The sequence below is a fragment of the Erithacus rubecula genome (assembly GCF_903797595.1).
Source record: "Erithacus rubecula genome assembly, chromosome: 10".
In the NCBI taxonomy this organism is placed as follows: Eukaryota; Metazoa; Chordata; class Aves; order Passeriformes; family Muscicapidae; genus Erithacus; species Erithacus rubecula.
In genome coordinates this window covers 9649085-9673033 of record NC_136662.1, presented here as the reverse complement: position 1 = coordinate 9673033, position 23949 = coordinate 9649085, and the positions used below count along the sequence as shown (strand labels likewise).

The 23949-nt window shown below is 39.1% G+C and overlaps 1 protein-coding gene across 1 annotated transcript; it reads right to left on the bottom strand.

Annotated features, from left to right (window-relative positions):
* Positions 1 to 346: 346 nt before the first annotated feature.
* Positions 347 to 22800, bottom strand: LOC306805841 (uncharacterized protein; the record flags this gene model as incomplete). The annotated part of the gene is made up of 5 exons (XM_079314053.1): positions 347 to 537; positions 4949 to 5077; positions 17037 to 17133; positions 19021 to 19119; positions 22740 to 22800. The coding sequence occupies 5 exons, from the start codon at positions 22798 to 22800 to the stop codon at positions 534 to 536; spliced, it is 390 nt and encodes a 129-aa protein (XP_079170179.1). The 3' UTR covers positions 347 to 533.
* Between the last annotated feature and the right edge of the window lie 1149 nt (positions 22801 to 23949).

The window sequence follows — 23949 nt, the reverse complement described above, 5'->3', positions numbered from 1 at the left end:
CACAGAGTGAGGCTGGTGCCTACTCCAAATATAACAACAATCATTGAATGAATAGCAATATTTTCGTAGGCATTTTGTCCATTACTATGCAGATAAATTTTGTCTCCATATAATAACACAAAGATATCAAGATGATAAGATCAAGCATATTGGAGAAACATTAAAAAAACCCAACTCTGAACTCAACAGTTCATATTGTTTCATTTCTGACAACAGCATGTGCTTTATGAACAGAGCCTGGCTTTATAGTGGGTGTGACTCAGGCACAGGAGGTGTGCAGGGTTTGCTGCCTTTTATCCCTTGAGTCCACCTTGCAATATTGCTGGTATCCGTGTGTAACAGATAGTGTTGTGCACTGGGCTGGAAGATAATAAATAGATGTGAGCTGATGATTTACAGGAGGGTGTTTGGAACTCCTTGAACCACTGGGGAAGGGAAACTGTGCCGGTACAAGGTTGTGCTGTCAACCTCGCAATAGTTTTTCCTCTCTCCCGAGGGCAATTTCTCCAAGATGTAACTTGCTTCCTGCCTCATCATCTGGAAATTCACAAATCAGAGGAATTGTGGTTAATTACTAAAATGGCTAATCCATAGATCCTTAGCTGTCAGAGCCTGGGGGGAGGGGTTTAATTGTTGTTTTCCTCTGAAAAGATTTCTCCTAAAGTGATGAAATAACTCACATTAATGAAGATTACAAATAGAAGACTTTTGTGATTATTTCCAGTTGTTGCAAGAATTGCTTATTTAAAATGCATTGCTTTCTTAAGTGAAGAAACTGATATTTCTCCAAACATTGAGAATAAATTTAGCCCTAAAACATTCATAACGAAGGATGAATGCATATCCAGGCTACCACTGCATGTGATCTCTGATCATACAGTAGTTAAGTTATACAATCACAGTGATTTATGGTACTAAACTGTGGAGCCTTATATCTGCAGGGGTGTGGGTAAAGGGGTGGAACTCTCATCAATCAAAAGACTATACTTGTTCAGCATTCGGATAATTAAGGCAGACAGTAAAAAAGCATGAAATAATATTTTTAAAAATGAAATCAGAATATCTATTTGCATAGTGTTATTAAGCAATACAGTGCTAAGACACCTTTTCAAAAAGCTTGCCTAGAAATCCACTTATTATCTTGAAGCACTTGATATGAGTTCTTCAAATTCACACTGAGGGTATTTGTAGAGTTGTTATATAATACACATACTGTCCTCGACTTAAAAAATAAAAACAGGATTAGAAATAAAGGCTGTAACAAAACAAAACAAAAAAAAAAAAAAAAAAAGGATTTTAAAAGCGCAAGCAATTTTAAAGTGCAAAATTTTGAAATTTCACTCATCCTCTTGACAGTGCTTTTCTTTCAATTCCCAATCCCAGGTAGTCAGGCATAATGAGGGGCTAGCACAGGGGAACTGTATTACTCAAACAATGTTCAAAAAATAAAAAGTTTAATTAACTGCATATTTTGTAAAAGCCACATTTCATTACTGTTTGTTAGGAAGATGGAAGCATGCACTGGAAACACTAATTCTAATTATTACTTGAAGTGGGAGTTTTTGGCAGAAGGTCAAGGAATAATAGAAGAATGTGTGAATCTGTGCTACAGCATAGCAGTAAGACTAATCATTTGAATACAGCCAGTTGCTTTTTCTTGGACTGTCTGTGTGCTGTTCAATGTTCTGGATGAATCTAACACAATCAGCCTGTTCTCTGGTGTATATCCACTTCCTGCTGACTCAGGGCAGCTTGCCTCTTCTGCCATTTATTAAAATGAAACATTCCTATTAAAACACCATTTTTCAGAGAGATGACCAAATAGATATTAGTAATGACATTATTAAAACTATTTTGTTTAAAATGAACTGTCACACTTGTGTGTTGCAAAGCAACACAAACAAATCTATTTCATTTAGTGAGAGATTGCTTTGAAAAGCTGGATTTCTTTCTTTCTATTAGAAGGTATTGCAGAGGGGATGTGATGTGTGCTCCAGGAAACCTCCAGCTTTTACAGCTATTAGAAAGGAGGAATATTGTTTCTAGTACTCTCCATAGCAAATAATGTATAATTCATGGATTTCATTAACATGCAAATATGATCCATGGTCTCCAATGTTTATATCTCTTAATAATCTATTAATGGTTTTAAAAGTAAAGGGTAATAGAAACATTTTGTATGAGCAACATTTACTCGTGGCTGTGTTTTTCTCTCATTGTATAGTATAAGCATGTATAGAGTTAGAACAGAAACAATAGAAATTAATTAACCTATGATTCTCAAACAACTATTTATTGAATGTAAGGTCACATGGCCAATAATTTGAGATTTGCTAGTGAAAGACCCTATTATCATCAGATGACAACATGCCTTAGGAAAATTGTGCTAGGCAATGGAAAGCTACCTGTTCTATAACTATTGCTTGAAGTGACCCCTAGATTTGGAAATAGGATTTGTGTTGAGATTTCAACTCCCCCATCAAACATGGATGGGACAAGAAATAAATAAATTTAACCTACATCTCAAAGACTTGGACTTTTTCAGTCCTCTTAGTAACAGCAGGGGATAGATGAGAGTTCAGGGGGTGCAACCTTATAATGTTTTAGGATCAGCTACTCTCCACTTCCATGCTCTATCTGAAACATTGGAGTTGTCAGTCTGAAAAAATGCCAAAATCCACTTCTTGCTTTGTCAGAGAAAACATATAGCAATGGCAGGCAGATAATTCCAGATTTGGGGTTTTTCTTCTGCTCTGAACCCTTGCTGATGAAAGTTTGCATGTTTTGCCTCCAACTTTCTGCAGTACTTTTGCAGACACTCGTCCCCCCAGCTGATACCCTAGCCATTACTGAGCCCCTCACCATTCCCGTCCCTCTCCACAGGAGGATCTGCCAAGGTAGTGAATCACTTCTGTATCAGAAACCACACAAAGAGAAATAGTGCAAGATGTGGCCACATCTGCTCTTCGGTCAAAAATACATTTAAAATATGATGCTGTAGGCAACAATAAACCATTTTAATCAACTAATGGAAAGAAACATCCTGTCAAGGACAGTTTTGATGTTTTTAATTTTATAACCCATAAGCACTGGACAGTATTTCATACCAGGGTTGAAGACTTTTTCTCTAAGTCTGAAGAGTTTGTCTGAGGATAAGGAGGGAAAAATAATATGTCAATCCCCACAGAATCTCTCTATATTTCTAATAAAAAATATTCCTCATATCACATAAATATGATAGGGGTGATGGACTTCTGAATGTTTATTACCAAATAAATATAGGGCTTTTTTTAAAACAAATGCATATATGATGTAGAAGCCCTTTATTGTACCAGCTATTCCCTTCCCAGAATGCTGATTTCTCAGAGAAATGAGAAGAAATTATATAAGGCTGGTAAACACAGACAGGACTTTGAATCAGCACCTTAGCTCACCCCTTTATGGATGACTCTGTGGCATGCAGATCCTGACCATAAGCTTGTGCCAGTGCTTTAATCTTCTAGTGTGATGATCTTTTCAGGCTAATTGTGACTAAAAAGTCAGTCTCTTATCCTCAGTCTTGTATGTTAGATCTCTGTTATATCTTCCTCCCCTTAGAGGCATGGAAAAACACTTACAACCCTTCCAAAAATGAGAATTGCCTGAAAGCTACTGCTGTGTGAATTTGGGAAGCTGGGTGGTGGGCCCACCATGAGAGAGGTGGTTCAGAAAACAGTTTATATGCTATTCATATTGATCCATATGTGTAGAAAAAAAATTGTTTCTTTAGTAGAGGCTACCTGTCAGTATAAACAATCACAATTGCATTCACAATGAAAATACACCAATTTTGCACAACAGAAAAGCCTGTCGGTACATAGACTTCACAGTTCGCTACAGATTTCCTTAATTAAATGAATGTAACAAGTTGATTAGACTTGAGAAGCTCTGAGAAAAGTCAGATCCGTTTATACTGAAAAGTAGGACTCAGAAATAAATTATTCACAGTTGATTAGACTAAGACAAGCATTTCTCAAACATTTCTCAATACTTCAGAAAAAGCGACATATTGAACTCTATTTTACTGTGAGGCTCAAAATGGCAATTAACAGTCCTAAGCTGCATATAAAACCCAGTATGAACCACGTTTACAAGAACATTGTGTGTGAATCAAATTACTTTATCTTTGGTTTGAAGAACTTAGAAATAATTGCCAATAAGTATTCATGTATAGGACCAGTTTTTTGAAACAAGTTATTTTAATTACTACTAGTGTCAGGAGTACGTGTAGGCGATTTTATTAGATTTAATGTGTTTAGTGAAGCTCCCTGAACTGTAGCTGGTTTATTTCTGTAGAGGATGAAATATTGACTATAACTCTATTATTCTTACTTTCTAATATTGTATTTATTTCTAAATGAAATCCCAGCATTTGATGTTTTTGTTACATTCACAGAAAATACAAGGATGAAGCACAGCAATATATTTATCCTCCAGAACAACTGAACATCGTGTAGATGTGGCTTTCTACAGACCTCCCTTGTAAAACACATTCCTTTCAAGCTGCATGTATTTAGAGTTGTTTCCATTTGTACCCACACCTGGACCCCATGATGAGTGGAAGCTCTTCCATGAAACAATGTGAATGGGAAAAAAATAGAGAGAGATGAAAGGTCCCTAAGATGTGAACACTGCGGTCCTGAAAAAGATAGCAACCCTTGATGATTTTCATTTAGCAGCTCTTTTACTTCTAGCAACATTTTTCTCAAACATGGAGTTCCTTGAACTTTCCACACCCAAATTACTAAGAAAATTAACAAACAAATTATATCAGCAACTCTGTTAGTGAATAATGCTAAGAAGGCAATTCCAAGATATTCATACAGGTGAATGATTAAATCTTACCATATATCTAAAAGTCTTTCAAGTGATATGACTTGTGAATTTGCTTCTTTTCTGTTTTCCTTACCCACTGAGGCCATACACCCAGGCCATTCCCAACACTTCAGTGACAGCCAAGCTGCCCAGAGCAGCTGCACAGCTCAGGACACTCCACTGCATCTGCCACGCCTGTGGGATGGGCAAGGACACAACCTGCCTGAAACAGAAACAGGCACTGAGGGGTGACAGACACACAAACAGGACTGAGGGGTGACAAACACACAGCCAGAGGGGGTGACAGACACACAAACAGGCACTGAAGGGACACAGACACAATGCCACTGTCTCCCCCCTCCTCCAGGAGCAGACTTAGCTGGCTCTACACCAAAAGGAGGGTTGGAGTAAGGCAATCAAGGTAAAACAACATGGGCCTTCACCATCATCCATGTTTTTCATCACCCAGTTCCAAAGGTGTTATCTTGAACATGTCAGTCCCATGTGAAGGTTTACAGACCTCTGCAAACATTCATACTTCCAGGAACACTACAGTTATGCACTTTGCTGGTGTGATATAAATTAGCAGTTTCCCACTCTTCATTGCCACAATAAATCGACACAGAAAGAACTGTTGGTATATACAACAACATCAAAGAGCCTGGAATAGAAACAGTGAATTGCAGTTATAAAAATAAATTCCTATAAAGAAGAGAGAAGTGAAAAGGAGACGAATGTTCTAATCTTACCTTCATCATAATCTTATTAGCATTTCTCAGTGAGTAGTTCAAGTATCAGTCTATACTCTTATGAATCTGTCTCATAAATATGTCAAGTGCAAAGTATAGTTATTTTAATAGTCTGTGTTGGTGGGCCATCATGGATTTAATTAAGAGACAACTAGTGTATGAAATATGACACAAAAGCACCAAACTAAATGGAGAAATGTTTTACTGCAGATTTAAATCAGGGACACAGAAGTGATGATGATCTGGCCTTATAAACCTACAACATTTAATTAATGCAGACCAGCACAGACCTGTTCATATAGGGGGAAAAAAGAAAAAAAAAGATAAAGAGGCATTAAAATAATGATTTAAGCTATACTATGTTATTTATAAAGGCATTTGCATTATCTCCAACAGCATTATATTATTCATAAACATGTGTTGTTTGTGGCTCTTAAATTAATTTTCAAAAGCACCTCTAATAAGAATTACTAAAATACTACTTTCAGCCATCCATTTTCCCAAAATGAAGCCTTTATTAAACTTCCTGCCTTCCTTTGAAGGGTCTCAGAATGCTTAAATCATTCTGTTCCAAAACGCCAATATCCTTCTAAGCTTGTAATGAAAACTGTTATTTTTCCACCCAAATCTGCTCTTTCTCCATCTTCCTCCATCTTTTCCCATCTATTCAAGAAATGAGGCCATACTCAGCACTGTGAGTGTACAGGATTACATATTCGAGCACTGCACAATCCTTCCTGCTATCATTTTGGTGCACTGCTTTGACTTGATAGGAGATTTGGCAAGATACACTGGTTTTAAGAAGCAGTGCAAGAGCATATATTTTCATGTTTAAATTCCTTAAATTCTTACTTATGAGTTTAACACTGTTTTAGAAAGAAAGAATACAATAATTCCATGAAACCATTCCAGTATCTTGAACTGATCTTGCAAAATCATTGACTGCTAACAACATCAGTTGCTCTGAAGTTGCAAGTAAGGCTTACTATTGATTTGTAAGGACACAGAAGCAGACTTAGACAATAAACAGTTGAGAATACGCCAGTCTGGCTGTAAGAATTGATACCTGGTCAACTACAGGAAGCATATTTATACATTATTTTCATGTCTAAGACTTTGCTTTTTATTAATCTGATGCAACAGGTACTACCTATTTAATGTTAACTTTTCAATCAAGTGGCTTCCAGTTATTTAGAATAGAATAACCTTTAATCAGTTGGTCTTACAGGCAGTTAAAGTATTCAGAGATTTTTATTAACCTTTTATTACTACAGGAGAAGAAAACAGACAGTAGCCAGAAAGCATCATTAAGTGAACTTAGTCCTTATTTTCAGAAAACTCAGAGCTGTGGATTCTAGGTGCTCTCCAAACACCATAATTTGGACTGCCAGGAATGTAATAAAAACTGTAAAATGACATAAAAATGAAAGTACTTCGAAGAAATGAATTCATAACTGCTTTTATTTTTTGGTGAAGAAAACATCAAAGATTTGCAACTCAGCCTGGAAGGCAAAAGTGGATAAAAGGATAGAGCCTATAGTTTCAAAATATTTTTCTCTTTCATGAACAGTTGAAAATATCCATAAATCTCTTCCAGCATCACTGTATTTAAAAAGCAGTCAAATCTTTTGTGCCTGACATGTTTACAGTAAATCTATTATCATCTGTTGTGTTTGCATAAATTGTCCAAAAGTTCATCCTGCCTTGGCTCTCTTTCAGTATTCATTAGTATTGAAGTAATTTTAGGAGTAAATGAAGAGGAAAACTGCCCAGAAATTAAGATAATGCATAGAAAGAATGAGACTTCTTATAACTAACAAGAACAATCAGTGCTTTATTCAGCTAAATTCACAGAAATTTGTTTGAACTCAGCTGAAGCTCCTGTCTGAGGGGAGGCACTGCACAGCTTAGGAGCCCTGTCTTCTCATGGGACAGAAGATTTGGGTGCCTCCAGCCTCCAGAGTGTGCCCTGCCTTAGCTGTCTGCTCCCCCCAGGATGTTCCCAGCACCCACAGTCCCCCTGTGTCCTCTCCCAGCCTCAGCACTGCTCTCAGTGTCCCTATGGCCCTGACTATGGCTGTGCCGTGGCTGTTTGCAGGAGGCAGCACCAGCATGGCCCCCTTCCCATCAGGGAGGAAGGAACAAACACAGAACTTTCAGCTTCTCAACAAACACTACCAAATTCAAGAGCTTCCTCTCAGGAATAACTGGAGGCACCTTAGGTGGCATTATAACGGCAGCATCTAAACACCTTTTAGGTTTCTTGTAGCACAATGTAGTGACTTGATATAAAGGGCTGAAAATCAAGGGCATAATTTTGCTGAGTTATTCAAGTAACAAAGAGGTGAGTAGGTCAGAAATAGCTGTATTGCTTCACTGCAACCAAAAGAACAAGGAAACCCAGAACTTTCCAGTCTAGACTCCCATGGAATCAAACCTGAAGATGTGCAGGAAAAAATTTACCCTGGTGTACACTCTACACAATGTGTTCATTCGATTTTAAAATAATAGGGCACTATATCTCTTCGCCTCAGGGCACAGTGTCTTGTGATTTCCATTAAAAGTCTTGTTGACAGCAGGGTTTGTTCAATGAAGTGTGAACATAACGATGGTTTTACAAAGTAACTTACATTCACAGAAAGCTTCCCACACCTCTGTATCAAAAACAATTTGCAGAACTAAATATTTGACAAACAAGTTTGAGATCTGCAGTGATTAAATTAGTGAGATAATTAGCAAGATATTTAAGGTTAATGTTTACAAGTAGGTTAATTATATCCTTTCCCAAATCTCTGTTTTCATTTCGTTTGACACATGTTGCAATAACAGTGAAAGTGAGGCCACACTTGCAGAGGTAGCAGCAAGGCAGCATGTGCCTCTAAAGGTGACTAAATGCACACTTCTGAGGGAACTTTTCTCCAATATACAGTCTTAAAGCCTTATGTTCTTCATGTCCCAGCAATTGTCCATCTTTTAGGGTAAATTAATTTCAACACTTCAGATCTGTATAAACATTTGCTACAGGACTTACAGGATTTCATAGCTTCAAGGTTTCATCTAGCTCTCTGATGTTAATGACAAAGGTGATGGTGTTTAATGCTCTATACTGAATTTAGTCTACATGAACAACTCCTGTGTGCAAAACTGAAGACCCAAGGCAGTGTAGAGAGGTGAAATTCCCTCTGATTGGATGTCAGTGAAGTTACATTACATTTATTGTAATGAAATTAAGAACAGAATCTTCTACAATGATCAGAAGGATGGTTGTAGACAATCAAGAAGGGAATTGTGCTTCAATAAAGTTTTTAGAAACTATTTAGCAGCTATTTGTGTATAGGCAACACAACATTACATCTGGATTAACTTACATAAAGCTATTCTGAAAACATGTCATGGCCATGGGCTCTGAGAAACCAAGGAGCACAGCTGTGCATGCAGTGAAATGCTCCCTGGCCCCACAAGCTAGTGCTGTTGAAGAGAAAGGTGCTGAAGCTTCTCAGTAGCAGAAGAAACATATTTCAAGCATCTGAACACTGTTCCCTTTTCTTCCTGAAAGACACTGTACATTTGTTGTCTTCTCAGTACACCAGAGCCCAGAACCAAACTTCCCAAAACCTGATTGGACTAAAATTCTGCATTATGGAGATAAGCCTCAAAATTTCCACCTTTAAACAAGGGAAATTGAGACCCAGATATTATCAAACATTACAACATTTGATAGTCAGATCTTATTTAGACAGCACATATGATTTGTAACCATTACATCTGCCCCAGCACATTTTACAAGGTTTCTTCCTTGGTAAACATACAAGGTGTAGTTTGCAGAAAGCCTCCCAGTCCAGCCGCCCTCCTCCAGCCACTGGCAGCCTCGGAAAAAGTTCATTTTTCATTGGTTGCCAATTTTTGATTCTTCAATCTGGAAAGCCAGCTGCCTTTCCCATAGGGCCAGGGCTGCTGGGGAGCCTGTTCTCATGTTCTCCTGAGCCATGGGATCCTGTCCTGCCCCAGTCCCTTGGAGGGAGCACTGCTGGCTCTCACGGCGCAGCAAGGGATGTTCCTGGAGAGCCTCTACTGTTTCTCACTCTCACACAGCTCCACTGCTCCCATCCCCTGGTTCCTCCCCAGGAAGAGAGTGCTTTCTGGCTGTTAGCTGACCCTAATGGCCCAGCCTTCCCTTGGGAGAAGCAGAGGCCAGGCTGCCAGGCCTAGCCTGCCCAGCTCCATCCCTCCCCTCCACTGTGGGGTCATAAAGCTGTTACTGGGAAAGCAAACACACTCCCTATGCCCCAGGGAAGGAGGGAAGCCAGGACTGTGGGGGACAACTGCATAAAATGGTTTGTGTAAAACTTTATCCTGCTAACATTTCACTGAGCAAAAGGATGGATCTGAAAGTTTTATCTGTTTTATTCCTGTCTAGGGAGGATGTGCTTTTCTGTACCTCTGCAGCTATAGGAATCAACCTTCTGAGCAAAAGGAATCACCTTTTAAACTAGAGTGAGCCACAGCAGTTGGTTCCTGGGTTCTGCATTCTAAGAAACTCACTGCACTATGTTGAAACTTTAATTGTTTTCTGAATTCTTTAAGCTGCAAAATGTTACTCAGTGTTGTTTTGTTTGGTTTTAATTTTTTTTGTTTTATTCTAGTATGGTGCTGTTATTTGATATATTATTTGATCATTTTGCCATACTATTACAAAACAGTAACGTGCCCATGCCTGCTGGGCACTGCTGATAAGGAGGCTCACAAGACAGGAGCTGGTGTAAATCAGTCTCTGTCCTTTTGAAAAATTAGTTGAAGTAATTCTACATTTTTAGTTTCCCAAAGAGACACTGCAGCCATTTCTCTTCCTTTCTTATGTTTTGTTCAAACCACTGCAACGTAAACATATACTTCTCTATCCTACATCCCTACTGGCACAGACAAGCCCTTCCCTGTAGTGTTTCAGGGGTAAGCACAGAGGTGGGGATGCTCTGGGCTGCACTGCATTTGCACAAGTGTCTGCTGTGAGTATACATGCAAGTAGAGAAACTGATTTTGGAAAGGCAGTTAGATACCCAACCAGTAATTGTGTGCACAATTACTGTGATTACACATGTAATCATGGTCATTGTGCTTTTAAATGATGCATGTGCTATTCTAAAAATCCACTGCTGTATTACTAAAATTAATGGGAGCTTTGTCATCAATTTAAACTGATGGAGGATCAAACACTATGTATTGTGGCAATATCCAAGATGTATCCAAGAGCAAATGCAATTTTTTGCAACCCAAATGCTAAATTCTCATTATATTGAAACAGTAAAAGAGGGATGGAGACATAGCATTTTAGGATATACAGGTATATATTCATTATGCATTTATTAATTAAAAATGATAATAATAGAGTTCTGGATTTGATTCAAACTACACTAACATTAAGAGAAAACCAGGGCTCTGGATCAAGGTTTCTTCCCCTAATGTTTCCACTTAGCTCAGGTTATAGAGCTGTGCATGCATTTGTTCATGACAAAATCTTTGGCTACGCCTGCCTTGTTTTTCAAGAGTTAAACAGGATTTTGCAGTGAAGATGCTGCGTGATACAGTAGGTATAGTGATGTGTAGTATTTCACATCTAGTCTTTGTCCATGTTCTAACAATGTGCATTAAATGTGTTGCTATTGTCTATTTTCCCGATTAGTTTACAGCCCTGTAGTTCCAGCTGTTTTATTCTGAAACTCTAAAACCCTGTCACTAGGGAGTTCTGTGTAATTGCCCATAATATGCACCACATTATCCATTTCAGGAACTGTGCTGAAAGACAGCAGCAATAAGGGGTTTTCTAAAGGCAGTCTGGTTTACACTAATGGATCTAACAGGAAGGAAATGCAATTTGAAAGAAGCTGATGCATATGTTCTATTGTTGAATATAATGTTTGATTTAATTATTAACTGTCTGTGATGGAAAGTCAGATCCTGCTCCGTTCTGCTTACAGTTTGGTACTCTGCTACCAGTAAAAACAGACGAGATTCAGTCTTAGGATTTAAGAGTTCTTTGTAAAGTACTGACATTTAATTGTGCTTTTATGAAATATCAGCTGAGGAACTTCAATTGCACACTTCTTCCATGCAGACTGGCTTCCTTTTATCAAGCTAAATATACAATATAGAAGCCAACTCTCTTTCATTTTCCCTTGCATAAATCAGTAGATTCTCAAAGTTAACAATCTGCTATAATTATTTAAATAAATATGATCCAAATTGAGTTAATATTCACTGCTGTTCATGACCTATTCATTTTTCTTTTACTTTCATGTCATACACATAGCACTGCAGTCAATCTACTGTATCACTGAGGATGTTCACAATGGACCCAAGTGAATTTTTAGGAAGGAGTTAAAATGTGCTGGCACGACTATACCTATCCTTCTTTTATCAGGGACAGAGGATTTGGCAGCTCGTTTCAGTCCAATTCTATAATTGGTGTTTTGTGATGTCTAGTAAATTGTTGCATTGTGTTACAAAGGTCCCTAATTCCATGGGTGGGTGTTAACATGCTGTAAGGAATGAATTCATTATGGAGGACTCTTACCTGAAATTCCATTATCCTTTCCTCACCATGGTGACTCCTATCAAACTCATTCATATAACGTAATCTGGGAAGAAATAGGTACTGATGCTAAACAGCTGTATTTTCAGAGGAGCTTACAGGTAAAAAAAAAAAATACAGCTCTTCTGCATGATTCAGACAAAAACAGTAGTTTAACACCACTAGTAAACAAAATAATTGAGCAACGTAATTTCAGTTTTGTACTTTGGTGAGATTATTATCTTTGAAATTATCTTAGATGCCAAAATGCAGCTGAAATTAAATAATAGTAATGATATTTGGAGTGCATCCAGAATGCAGATTTTGTTAAACATACCTTTCTATAAGTAGTGCACACAGCATTAGCTCTGTGGGATGCACCCTACTTTGCAAGATTCAAAGAGATTGGTTACTTTTGTCAGGAGGGCAATAGAAAGAAATTAAGTTCCTAGGAAATACACCACCATGCCTCAGATACTTAATGGATTTTGACAGCTTAAGAAAAAGTAGAGACCCTGTCCCGGGCACATTTGTGTTCTTGGTGTCAGTCAGTAAACTTCAGGCAAAGAGTGTGAAAGAGACATTAGAGCAAAATCCATCTCACATTTATCTGGAGAATTTTGCTTGTAATCTGTTCTCGGTTGTAAAGATTGGAGAAGATTTTCTGAAAATCTCAAGCATTTTGAATATTTTGTTTTAGAGAAATACCTAAGAGCTTAGATCAAAACATATCCAGACAGCTTTAGCCCATGGCTCCTGGCAGAGCAAATTTCTGCTGGATCTTTCCTGGGTCATGAACATCATAAAAACAATCTTTCATAGACTGTTTCAGGACTCCTGAAAAGGACTTCTTTTGAAAAGCCTCGCCAGAAACCAACAAATGCCAAGGTGTGCAGCCTCTTTTAAAAAGTAAACAACAAACCCCAAAACAGGTATGAGCTAAGGTCAGCTCTCATTTTGCCTAAAGTTTTCCCTTAGTTTCACTGTTACTCCTACTCCCAATTAAAAGTTTATTGAAGCACTTTGCATACTCTAGTGTATTGAAGAAGCAATTGTTGGAGTGAAAAGGAAAACTGTCAGTTCTGAAAATAGCTTGGACTACTCATGTGTCATTCTCAGTGTATGCTGAAATATCCAGAAAAACGTGGCTCACACTGCTGATTGCATCAGATACCGACACATGTATAAGCAACTCTCTCCCCACTTTCTCCTCCTGAGGCTCATTTTTACAAAACACATGGTTAGAACTAAGCTGTGCTTTCTGCCATTGGAGTAAACTACAATGGAGCAGAGCACAAAGGAAATTTATTCCCCATGCGTGTGTAGGATCTGCTTGCAGAGCTCAGTGTGAGAATCAACAGCAGACACGTGTAAGCAGCACGCTGCAGGGGAGGGGGAAACAGCCTGCTTCGTTTTCCTGAATCCCACTACCAGACTCAGGTACAGCTCTGTATGTGCCAATGTCAGATCATTTGCAGATGACAAATTCCAGGTTCTTGCACAGGTCCTGGGAGCTCATCTTCCCATCTCAGCCACGCCAGAGCCCATCTGGCCTGGGCGTTCCCAGTGCACTCCCAGCACACCTGTGTGACCAATCCATTCACTCATTCCCTTCTTCCCTTCTCAACATGCACTGTTCATGCTTTGTCTCCATCCCCAAGTACTGCTCTGTGTTTGCTGCCTTAGGCATGTCCAAAAGGGGGATTGAAATGGGTCTCAGTGGCTACACAGAACAGCAATGGAATAAGGGTAGAAATCATATTCACAGGGAGACAGAACTGAACTCACACAGGTGTTTCTCCATGTCTGCTGTGACTCCTCTAGGCAGCAAAACAGGTGAGTTTCCTGCATGCTAATCAGGAGAAAACCATCTGAAATATGCATCTGCACATGAGCATCTGTGCAGAGTTTCTCCAAACCAGTTCTCAAGTGCATTTTTTCCCTGTATGGGCCTCTTTTGTACTTTGTTGTGCCAAGAGGCTCATTTTGTATAGGTGGAGAGACCCCTATCCACCAGTCATCAGGGAGTGCTATTAATATGCAACATCTTGAATACATGAGCTGAATGACAAGCTGGCAGTGTTTGAGAATGTGTGGTCCAAGATTATGTCTCTCCCTGAAGAGGCGAAAAGCCCCCTCCCGAACTCTCTGCCAAACTGTGCAAGAGATGAAAGTAAGGAGAATGGGCAACCTATTTTCTTTTGCTTCTCTCTTCCTAATACCTTGACACTATGGTTTCCTTCCCCAGTGACAGTTACTGTGAATGGCTGATTTCAAATAATTTGCTACTGACTTTCAACTTGGAAACAGAGCAGGACTGCAGAGTTGTTAATTTTTTTTTTTTTTTTTTTTTTAATGCTTGTGGAAGAAATCAGAAACATTTATTTGATTTTTTTTTACAAAAATTGTCTTTTAGATTAATGTGTCATTCTCTATTTTCTGTCTGAAATGTCCCAACAAAAGAGAGTTAAATTGAGGTCCTGAATTTTAGGCATTTTTGCACTCTGCTTTTGGTCACACAGTGTCACCATGCAAGGTTCAACTCAGTGAGTTTCTAAGCCTGGAAAAACTTGCTGAGTGTTTTATGTGCCTGAGTAGCAAGAAAGGATATTAGCATGTCTCTATTGATTAGCTACAGTTTGGAAGGAAGAATAAATGGGTGTTCCTTATACTTCTCACCAAGAAGATGAGAAAGAATGCAGACAGAAGAGGAAGAATCAGTCAGTCATCATTCCTGGCCTCTAAAACCAGCCTTGGGCTGTTCCCAGACATTCCATGGGGCTCAGAAGCTGGACTCTGCTTGTGCAATTTAGCTGCATCTACTGAGTCCTCCTGCACAAGAAGTGTGCTGGATGCTGCTATGACATGACATAACAGAACCATGCTGTGGTGGGTTTGCAGCACGGGTGCCTTAAACACATACCTTTGGTCTTCACCAGCCATTCAGTTTTGGGGTGACCAGAAAGAATTTGAGAATTTGAAAAGCCTACAGATCAATAATTTGCTTTCAAATCTTGTGATAGAAGAACCAGAAGTACCCAGACATGCTCACTTGTATCCATGTAGTCTAGGAAAAATGTCTACCAGGCAAACAGAAACAAGCCCACTCCAGAGACCTTTCCTTGGTACACTCACTCCCACTGAGTCCACGTGGTCAAGCAAGAAGCTGGTTTACAATTCTCCACGGCAGTGTGGAGTTAGGACTTGGTTTTGTCATACTCTATCCCAGCTGTCTGGGGCCTCCCAAGCCATGAGATTCACACCAGCATCCACCCAGCTGAATCCCTGCTCGAGCCTGGCCTGATCAGCCTGGGCTCCACCCCAGCCTCCACGCAGAGCAATAATGGGAACAGCAAACTGGGCTTTTCAGACACCAGCTGTTTCCCTGGCATCGCTGCCTCCCTCTCTGCATGTGCCTTTGTCATTCCCTGAATCTCTGCCTGCTGCACAACTCTTGGAATCAGTTAAAATGACTTTCGGGATGTTTTTCTCTTGCCTTAAAGGACTCGTGTGCTTTGTTTTTCCCTCAGTCACAGCAGAACATAGAAAATGGTCTACATGGAAAATGTGAAAGATGGTTTCTATGTAAATTGAAGGTAATGTCAGCCAAATTAATTTGTTCATTCAAAGTCTATAAATAATTTTGTATTCCACTTTTACAAATTTATATTATTTTTTACAGGGAATCTATTTTCTTCATATTCAATTCATTTTTTAGCTGCTCCAACCATTTTTCACCTTTCCACAGAGCAGGTTAATTTACAAATTATGCTTATCAATTACAAGGGAAATTACACCCTTTATTCCTTATTATGAGATTGAAGTTCTTTCTCTTTTTTGGGAAGATTATGTAGTGTCTTACCAAAAATTCTTTCTGATTCAGGGAACAGGGGAAAGTAGGGAAGGTCAGACAAATGCTGCCAAAGGAATAAAATTGCTAGCTACAATTATCAGCTTGAGAAAACAAAAATAGCTACAGTTTGTAGAGTAATGTGGAACAAGCACAAATACATACCTTTATAATGTTATGACCTTCCTTAAAATTCATTCATGCAAATTTGTTAGAATTTAGGTGAGTTATTAAGAACCCCATAAAATAGACAATCTATTAATGCAGAAGGAGCTAGCAACATTGATACTTTAAATCTAGGAAATATGGATTATTATCAGCCTGCCCCCAGAAAGAGTGATTTTCCAGGATAAGAGACACCCAAGAAATTTAAACTTTCAGTCTGGCATATCTCTGTTGCTGAGTGTATGTAGCCTCCCCAAGATCACAGACTGGTGCTAGGCACAGGTCTTCCACAGAAGAGAAAATCAAAGCCTTGAATCATACATTCAAGGGCTTCTCACTGAGAGAGAAGTGAAGTAATTTTAAACAAAATTCTAGGTATTGAATAAACACCATAGCAGCAGGGATGGTGGCAGCAGAAGCTGGGGGTGCCTGGGCTGTTGCCCAGCTCTGGCCCTGGCTTTGCATAGCACTGAGTCTGGGGTCAGGGCAATTCCAGCTGTGCCAGAGCAGGTGTGGGAGGGTCCCCACGAGCAGACAGATGAGTCACCTCCTGTGTGGGCAGCACCAACCTCTGCCCACTAGAGAGACCATGCCTGCATCATCAAGCATCCTTTCTCCAGGCACACTGTGGTGTTTTCCAGTTACAACCCCTCTGTGTATGGCCAATTTCCTTATAAACATCCTGTTCTTTCTGTGAGCCACGGTGGCTTTACACCAGCAGGCAGCAGTGGAAAGAAAACATCTCAGAGTTAAAATGTACCATCCCAGCCTCCTGCTCAACTACACCCCAGAAAATACCACACACATCTAGGCTAGGGCCTAATTTTAATGATATCAGATAGATTCCTCTTACCCTGCTGAGGGTATCCTCTGATGCCACCACAGTGATGAATAACTTCCCCCTACACTGTCAGCAGGACAAAAGTGGATTTCTTCAAAATAATAGAGATCTGAAAATAAAAGGATATTGATTTAGGCCATCTTGTCAATCACAGGAAAGAGCAGTCCAATGGGTATAGCATAAAGAGAGTTAGTAACAAAATGTGCTTTTGTTTCTGAAGACCAGCAGATATACTTGGTTTTAATGTTGGTTGGATAGACTATAAACTTTCAAGCATTTCCTCTGAGACAAAGTATTTTGCTGGAGACAAGCAAGACCAAGAGACTTTCCACTGGACCAAAAATAATGATTCAACCTACAACTTCATTAGCACCTTAAAAAGACAGCAGCAGGAAAATCTGAGCAATATGCTATGCAGCTGAAATTGGCAAGCATCTGGTAACTCTCACCTTGTGCGGGTCCCTCAGCCACTGTTGGCACTCATATTGCTCAGGTTCCTGATACCTGGCTGTCTTGAGATGCTGCTGACACAAAAGCCTGCACCATTTGGATCTTGCTGTGTTCCCCCTCATTCCCAGCAGGAGGGATGCTGCCAGCCTCGGGCATGTTGCTGCACTCTGCCCAGTAACCCCGGATCCTACAGCCAGCTATGAAAATGCACAGGGAGACAGCCCAGTGCCTCACAACACAGGCCTGCACAGACTGACCCGTGCCATGGGACACTGCACAGCCTTTATATTAAACAGAGCTTCAAAGCTGCAAAAATATTAACAGACACCAAAAAATAGAAGCAGAAAGGTCCTTTAATAGCCCTATGCTGCTCTTGCCATGAGCTCAAGTGCTTAGTGAGGAAGTGACCTTTACAAAATTATTGTTTATGATCTCTCCGTGTGTGCCAGTATAGGCACAAAGAGTATTCCAATTTATTTAAAAGGTTACATATCAAAACTGAATATGCAGTACAACTGTGTTATCATACTGTATAGCTTTTACACAGGAAATCAAATCCTCGAGTATGACTTCTAGGCTGGATTCTATCACTATTCAAACTAGAGATGAAGAAGCAATACATAACAAAATAATTAATTCATCATACATGTCTTGTTTTAAAATTATCTAAAAATCACCCAGAAGATTCCCCAAATAATTCCTGGCTTTATATTACTTACACATTTCTTCCAATAAACAGTATTTTAGCTTGCAAAATATTTGAACATGGAATTCAAGGTACTCAATACCCTGGAAAGCTAAAGCTGGTTATGCTGAAAAATTTGGTTGTCTCAGTTTCAGAACCTGATTCAATTTCTTTTGAGTTCTATTACCCTCTTATGGGTAATACCCTTATGCATCATAAACCATCTCCCCCTCTCCTGCTGCTTGTTAGAGGCTCTGGCTATGCCTGCTGAGGGAGACTGACACAGCACTGTTACCTGCCCTCAAGCTGGCTCCAGTAACCAGGTGGGAAACCACTCCCCTGCTCTGAGGGAATACCTGTGTGTGTATATTTCCTTGCTCCACCAGTAAGAAAGTGCTCTGAATCAGCCATAGGTAATCTGCCATTCAGTTGCCAAAGTAAAAGAGGAAATCAGGACACATTTAGTCCAGCAAAATAAGCGATTACACTCCTGCATACAATAATGGAAAAACTCACAAAATAAAAACTAAACTGAAATTTAGAAGTGCATTTCTAAACTGCAGTCCTCTGCAGGACCTCTCCTCCCCTGCAGGATTAGTAGCATGGGGGCTGCTAAGGCCAGGTGCCAGCCTCGCTCAGGCTGTTCCCCCTGAGCAGCCCCTTGCTCAAGGGGGGTGAGCTCACCTTCCCGGGCTGGCTGCCAGCAGCTTCTCCTCTGAGCCTCCCCAGCCATCAGAGCTCCAGCCAGAGCTGATCCCACTGCATCCATGGAGGAGCCAATCATCCTTCCTGCTTCTCCTGGTTTCTAGGAACACAAAAGTACCCGTGCCAAGCAGGCCCACCCCCATCCTCTCAACTCACCTGCTGGTGTTGGTTTCTCCTCCTGATATGGAGGACTTGCCCAACTGCCATTGCTATTGTGTTTCTTAGTAAGAATATTGTCTTCAGCTTCAGTTCTTCCTGCAAGTCAGTGGACTCTAGATAATATTTAAACTGGTATACCATGAGAACACTTTTATACAAACGTCTTATTAGATCTAGGATTTCTTATGTGAAGTCAGCTTGTAATTGAAACCACACATCCCATTTTGGAGCTCCAATGACAGTCAGTGTATGTATACCACTTCTCTAAGCTACCCCAAACTATCAGCCATTGCAATCTGTCATGATTCTGGTCTTCAGTGGTTAAAAATCCAAACAGCCACTTCTTGCTTGGACATAGTCACTGAACTTGGCTGTGATCATGGCCTGATAGCACAAATGAAAAGAAATTGGCCTTTAAGATTCACTTAATGCTGAAAGACAATGTTCAATATATTTCTTTAAAAAATCCTCAAATGGAAATTGAAAATCTGCACAGTTTCTTATTTTCTTGTATATTCTGTTTCTGCTTCTTGGTGAATTCTGTAATTCACAAGGTAAAGGTTTTCCAAAGTGTTCCATCCAGCTAAAACCTTCCTGGAGGCCTTCAAATATGCAGTCCCACAGAAGAGATCACAAATATCAGGCAGCATGATGTAAAATCCAAATCTCACAATTAAATATATAACTGAAAAATTGTTTTCTGCAAGTATATGAAATATCTAATTGAAAATTTGCTTTTGCAAATATTCATGAAAGTTAATTTCAAGTGCACGTATGCTTATAGAGAGCAAATTCACAAAGTCATAGGCATGATCAATTTGGAGTTAATTTCTGAATTTAAATGAATATTCATAGACATTTTCAACTATTCATTTAACTTCAATACAGACTCATCAGCACTCATTTGCACCTAGTTTTTATTAGTGCAAATCAGGATTAAAAACACTCAAAAGTTGAGCATGTCTGAAAAATCCTTAAAAATCACAATTAAAACAGCCTTTCTTATCTTCAGAATTGAATAAATCTAGCTTTCTTTTTCTAGCTTCCATTTCTATCAAAATTTGAGAATGATTTGTTAACTTTTGAAGTTATTGTTCTGCTGTCAGCTAAAGCTATTTATATGCTTTGATACTAAACATTCCTTTACATAATGCTGTCTCTTCCTTCCAATTCCTTAAAAATTACTCATCTGCAATACTTTTTTCTGCATTTCCTTGGATTCACTTTAAATGAAGTTTATAAAACTCTCATAAAATTGTCTATTTCAGGCTGATTTCAAGTGCTACCAAGTTGAACATAAGAAATTATGAAAAAAAATTTACAGTATCAAGAAAAAGGAGGATTATATTTTAGAGAGTAAACTTAAACAATGGGATGTCAACGAATTATATAACCATTTTCCTAAAGAGCAGCAATAGTCACACTTAGGTTACTTACATGCTTTGTGTTCTCATGTGACTAAAGAACTAGTGGGATATGATAATACAGTAAAATTGTGTTGTTTGAAAAGCTTTAGTCGTGGAACTTTTATTCCTCACATCTCATGATTTATTCTTACTCAGTTTGAAGATAACTCAGCAGTTCCTCATTTTATTTGCCTCCAAATTTATCTGGAAATGTTGGGATGACCCCTGAAGCTGTTTAGAAAGATGGGACTATATTAAAGGTCATATTTTCAAAGATACTCTGGGTGAGTTAGAAGTGTAAATGTCTATTTTCCTAGAGGATTCAAAATGTCCTAGTCATTTCTAGAAAGGGCATAAATCTGTGACTATTTAGCTCTTTTGACTGTCAACATTACTTGATCAGAGCAATGCACAATGGCATACACTGAGTTGCATCACAAAAGCTAACAAATTACATTATAGCTAATCGAGTTTGTGCTCTGTGATATCAAACACAAGCTTTTTCAGAAGATCCAACATCAGATCCTGATGCCCATCATTCATGAAAACTAACCAATCCTTTTCTCCTCCTTTCCCTGGAAAGATGAAGGGATGTAGAAAAACATCTCTTAAGAATGTCATGGAACTTTCTGGATGTCACAAATGCAATATTTGCAGCTGTTGTTTGCATTTATATGGAGCTAATGACTTCACTACAATAGAATTTTCTGGGAAGTATTTGTATATATGACAAATAAAAAAAAAAAAAAAAAAAAAAAAAAAGGTTCCCCTTCCCCTTTTATTTTTGAACCATTTTTCTTAGATTATCCTAACATCTAAAATCAATATTTTTCTCTCTACTTATTTTCTTCAGAATACAGCTTCTGGGCATGTTTTATACAAGGCAAAGTGAAAGGCTTAGCTTTGAAGTCACAGAAAACTCACTGGCCAAGTGTATCAACAATTCATGGAAATACATGTGAAGGCATAGAGCAGAGAACTGGTACAGATCAGAGAAACCACCTGAGCTGCTGTATCAGTTCAGCTTCATTTATTAAAAGGAATTGACAAGATACTCTGTATTGGAGTCTCGGATATATTACTTACAGAACAACAGGTCAAACTTTATGAGAAATTTCTGTTGCTGCCTTTTGAGGATGCAAAGGTCTTACTGCAGGAGGATCATTTAACTCCCCTGAGAAAAGAAATTCTCATTCTGTCCTCTTCACCTTTATTTCTTAGATGATATTCACTCTTGTGCAATAATCAGTAATTATCTACAGTTCTGAAAATATAAACGAAACATGACATTTCCTTAAATCCTTTCCTATTATTAGAATACTGAGACAGTCAATGCTAATTGATTAGCTAAGACATGTCTTAGTGAAGGAAACTGGTTTAACAAAGGTTTTAATTTCAGTTTCAGAATTCTGTAGTATTCTTTCCCATTCAGAAGATAAAATTTTAAAACTCGTCCTCTTTGCTTTCTCATTTGCCCCACAGTCATTTATTAAACTCTGTGGTCGTGAAGACTGCAGTAGCTGTTTGTCTACATGAAGAAACTGTTATAGAAACACCAAATAGATGATATGCAAATATACCATTGTGATTCATATGTTTCTTTAGGCTAATTTATATTTTAATGAATTTGGTCATTGGGAATTGAAGTACTTTAGCTTCAGAAACAGAGCTTGTTGAAAAGCTTTCACTGAAATACATAAATTTCAAGCAGGTTTTCAGCCAGTTCAAATCACTGTTGAGATCCTTTATTTAGTGAACCAACACTTCAATAAATAAGACAGAGATACAACTTTTGTATAATAATCCATAATTTGATATATGAGAGATAGGGATAGCAGAGAAAGCCATGCCCACTGGGACAAGCTATTTCTGAGGTACAATGCAGTTGTAAACCACAATCTGAAAATTACTCTAAAATCACCTTGCCATTGTTTTGTTGCAGGAGTAGCTTCTTTCAGGACATAATTTAAAATAATTTGAAAGATGCCATCAAGATTGAATAGACAAGTTTCTAGTCATTATTGGGAAACACAGGAGTGGCTCCAGTGTTGGACAGAGGCAGAAATAGCCTGGTAGGACACTCATAAAGTAGAAGTGGTCAGTGTTCCAGCCTGGTGTCACCAGAGCTGCTCTGAGGAAGATCACCCATGCCAAGACTCCCACAGGTCTGAAAGAATTGTAAAACAAGCATAGTTCTCACATTAGCATGCGACACAGAATTTTGGTGGCAAAATCCAGAACTCAGGTTGGTAAAGAGAATTCAGACACCAATGAAACTGCTTTGGGAAGGGGTGTAAGCCTTAATCATACCGGGTGTGACAATGATTAGCCAGTGCCTTCTAAATTCATACTGAAGCTTTAAGGTGCTCATTTTCCCTGAAAAAAACCTACTGAATTTGAATGTTACCTAGGCTGGATACAGTCCAACATCTGCAATATCTAGATTTCCATTGGCAACGCTCAGCTACAGGAAATCTGAGCCTTTAAAGAAGCCCTTGCACAACGGACATTTTGGAGCTCTGGCTCATTAGCTGTGGATTACTGAGCTCACTGCTGCTGGAAAGCCTGTGCTGTCATGGTCAAGCCAGAGTCGTCCGTGGTGGCCGCTGTTGGCTCTTTAAATAGATTACTTCAGTTTGGATGGAAAGAACATGCAGATTTAAGATCACAATCTGGAGGATAGGGAAAGACAGAATGAGATTAAGAGAGATATCACTAAAAAACCTCACACGCTGAAAACAATGGCAGTAAAATCACAATGACAGAACAATCATTTATGTCATACCAGTTTGAGAGAACATCGATTTAAAAGGTGTAATCAGATCCATTTATTGCAAGGACTAAAAAAATATGGAAACTGTGAAAGTGAATACAAATACATTCTTTGCTGCATTTTAAACCAGTAGCATAGCTTTACCCAATTAGAATGAAATCCATCTTATAAGAAATATCTAATTAGATATGGTAAACTTATTTTATTTTAAAAGAAAGACATTGATGACTCCTAATTATACACATGCATGTTCTCTAAGTAAATTACTCATTGTCTGTCATTACGCCCAAGATGTCCTTATACAACAGTGGCATCTAGTGGCCAGGGGCCAGGCTCTGCTCCGGCTGGAACAGGGAGACGGTCAGACGCAGGGGCAATAGTGAACACCACCGGGCTTTTTGTTTGTTTAATAGATCGCATTATTTCAGATAACGAAATACTTCATGGACTCTTATGCCCATGTTGATTTCATGCCTTTCAGCATCCTAGCATAAGACACGAAACGATTGATACCCGGACACCGGGAGAGGAAAGGGAAGCCCATCCACTGCCAGTGCAATGGAAACCGGGGCTGTGCCAGATGCTTTCTGCCACTCCAGAATCGACACACGAAGCCTCTTTCTGTACCTCCAGATTTGTTCCCCGTAGTCCATTTGGTCCAGGTTTATCATGCAGGTTGGGAGAATTTTTGCCGTCAGGCGGGAGTGGAGCAGGGAGCTGAGCGGGCGGGTCCATGGTGCCGCACAG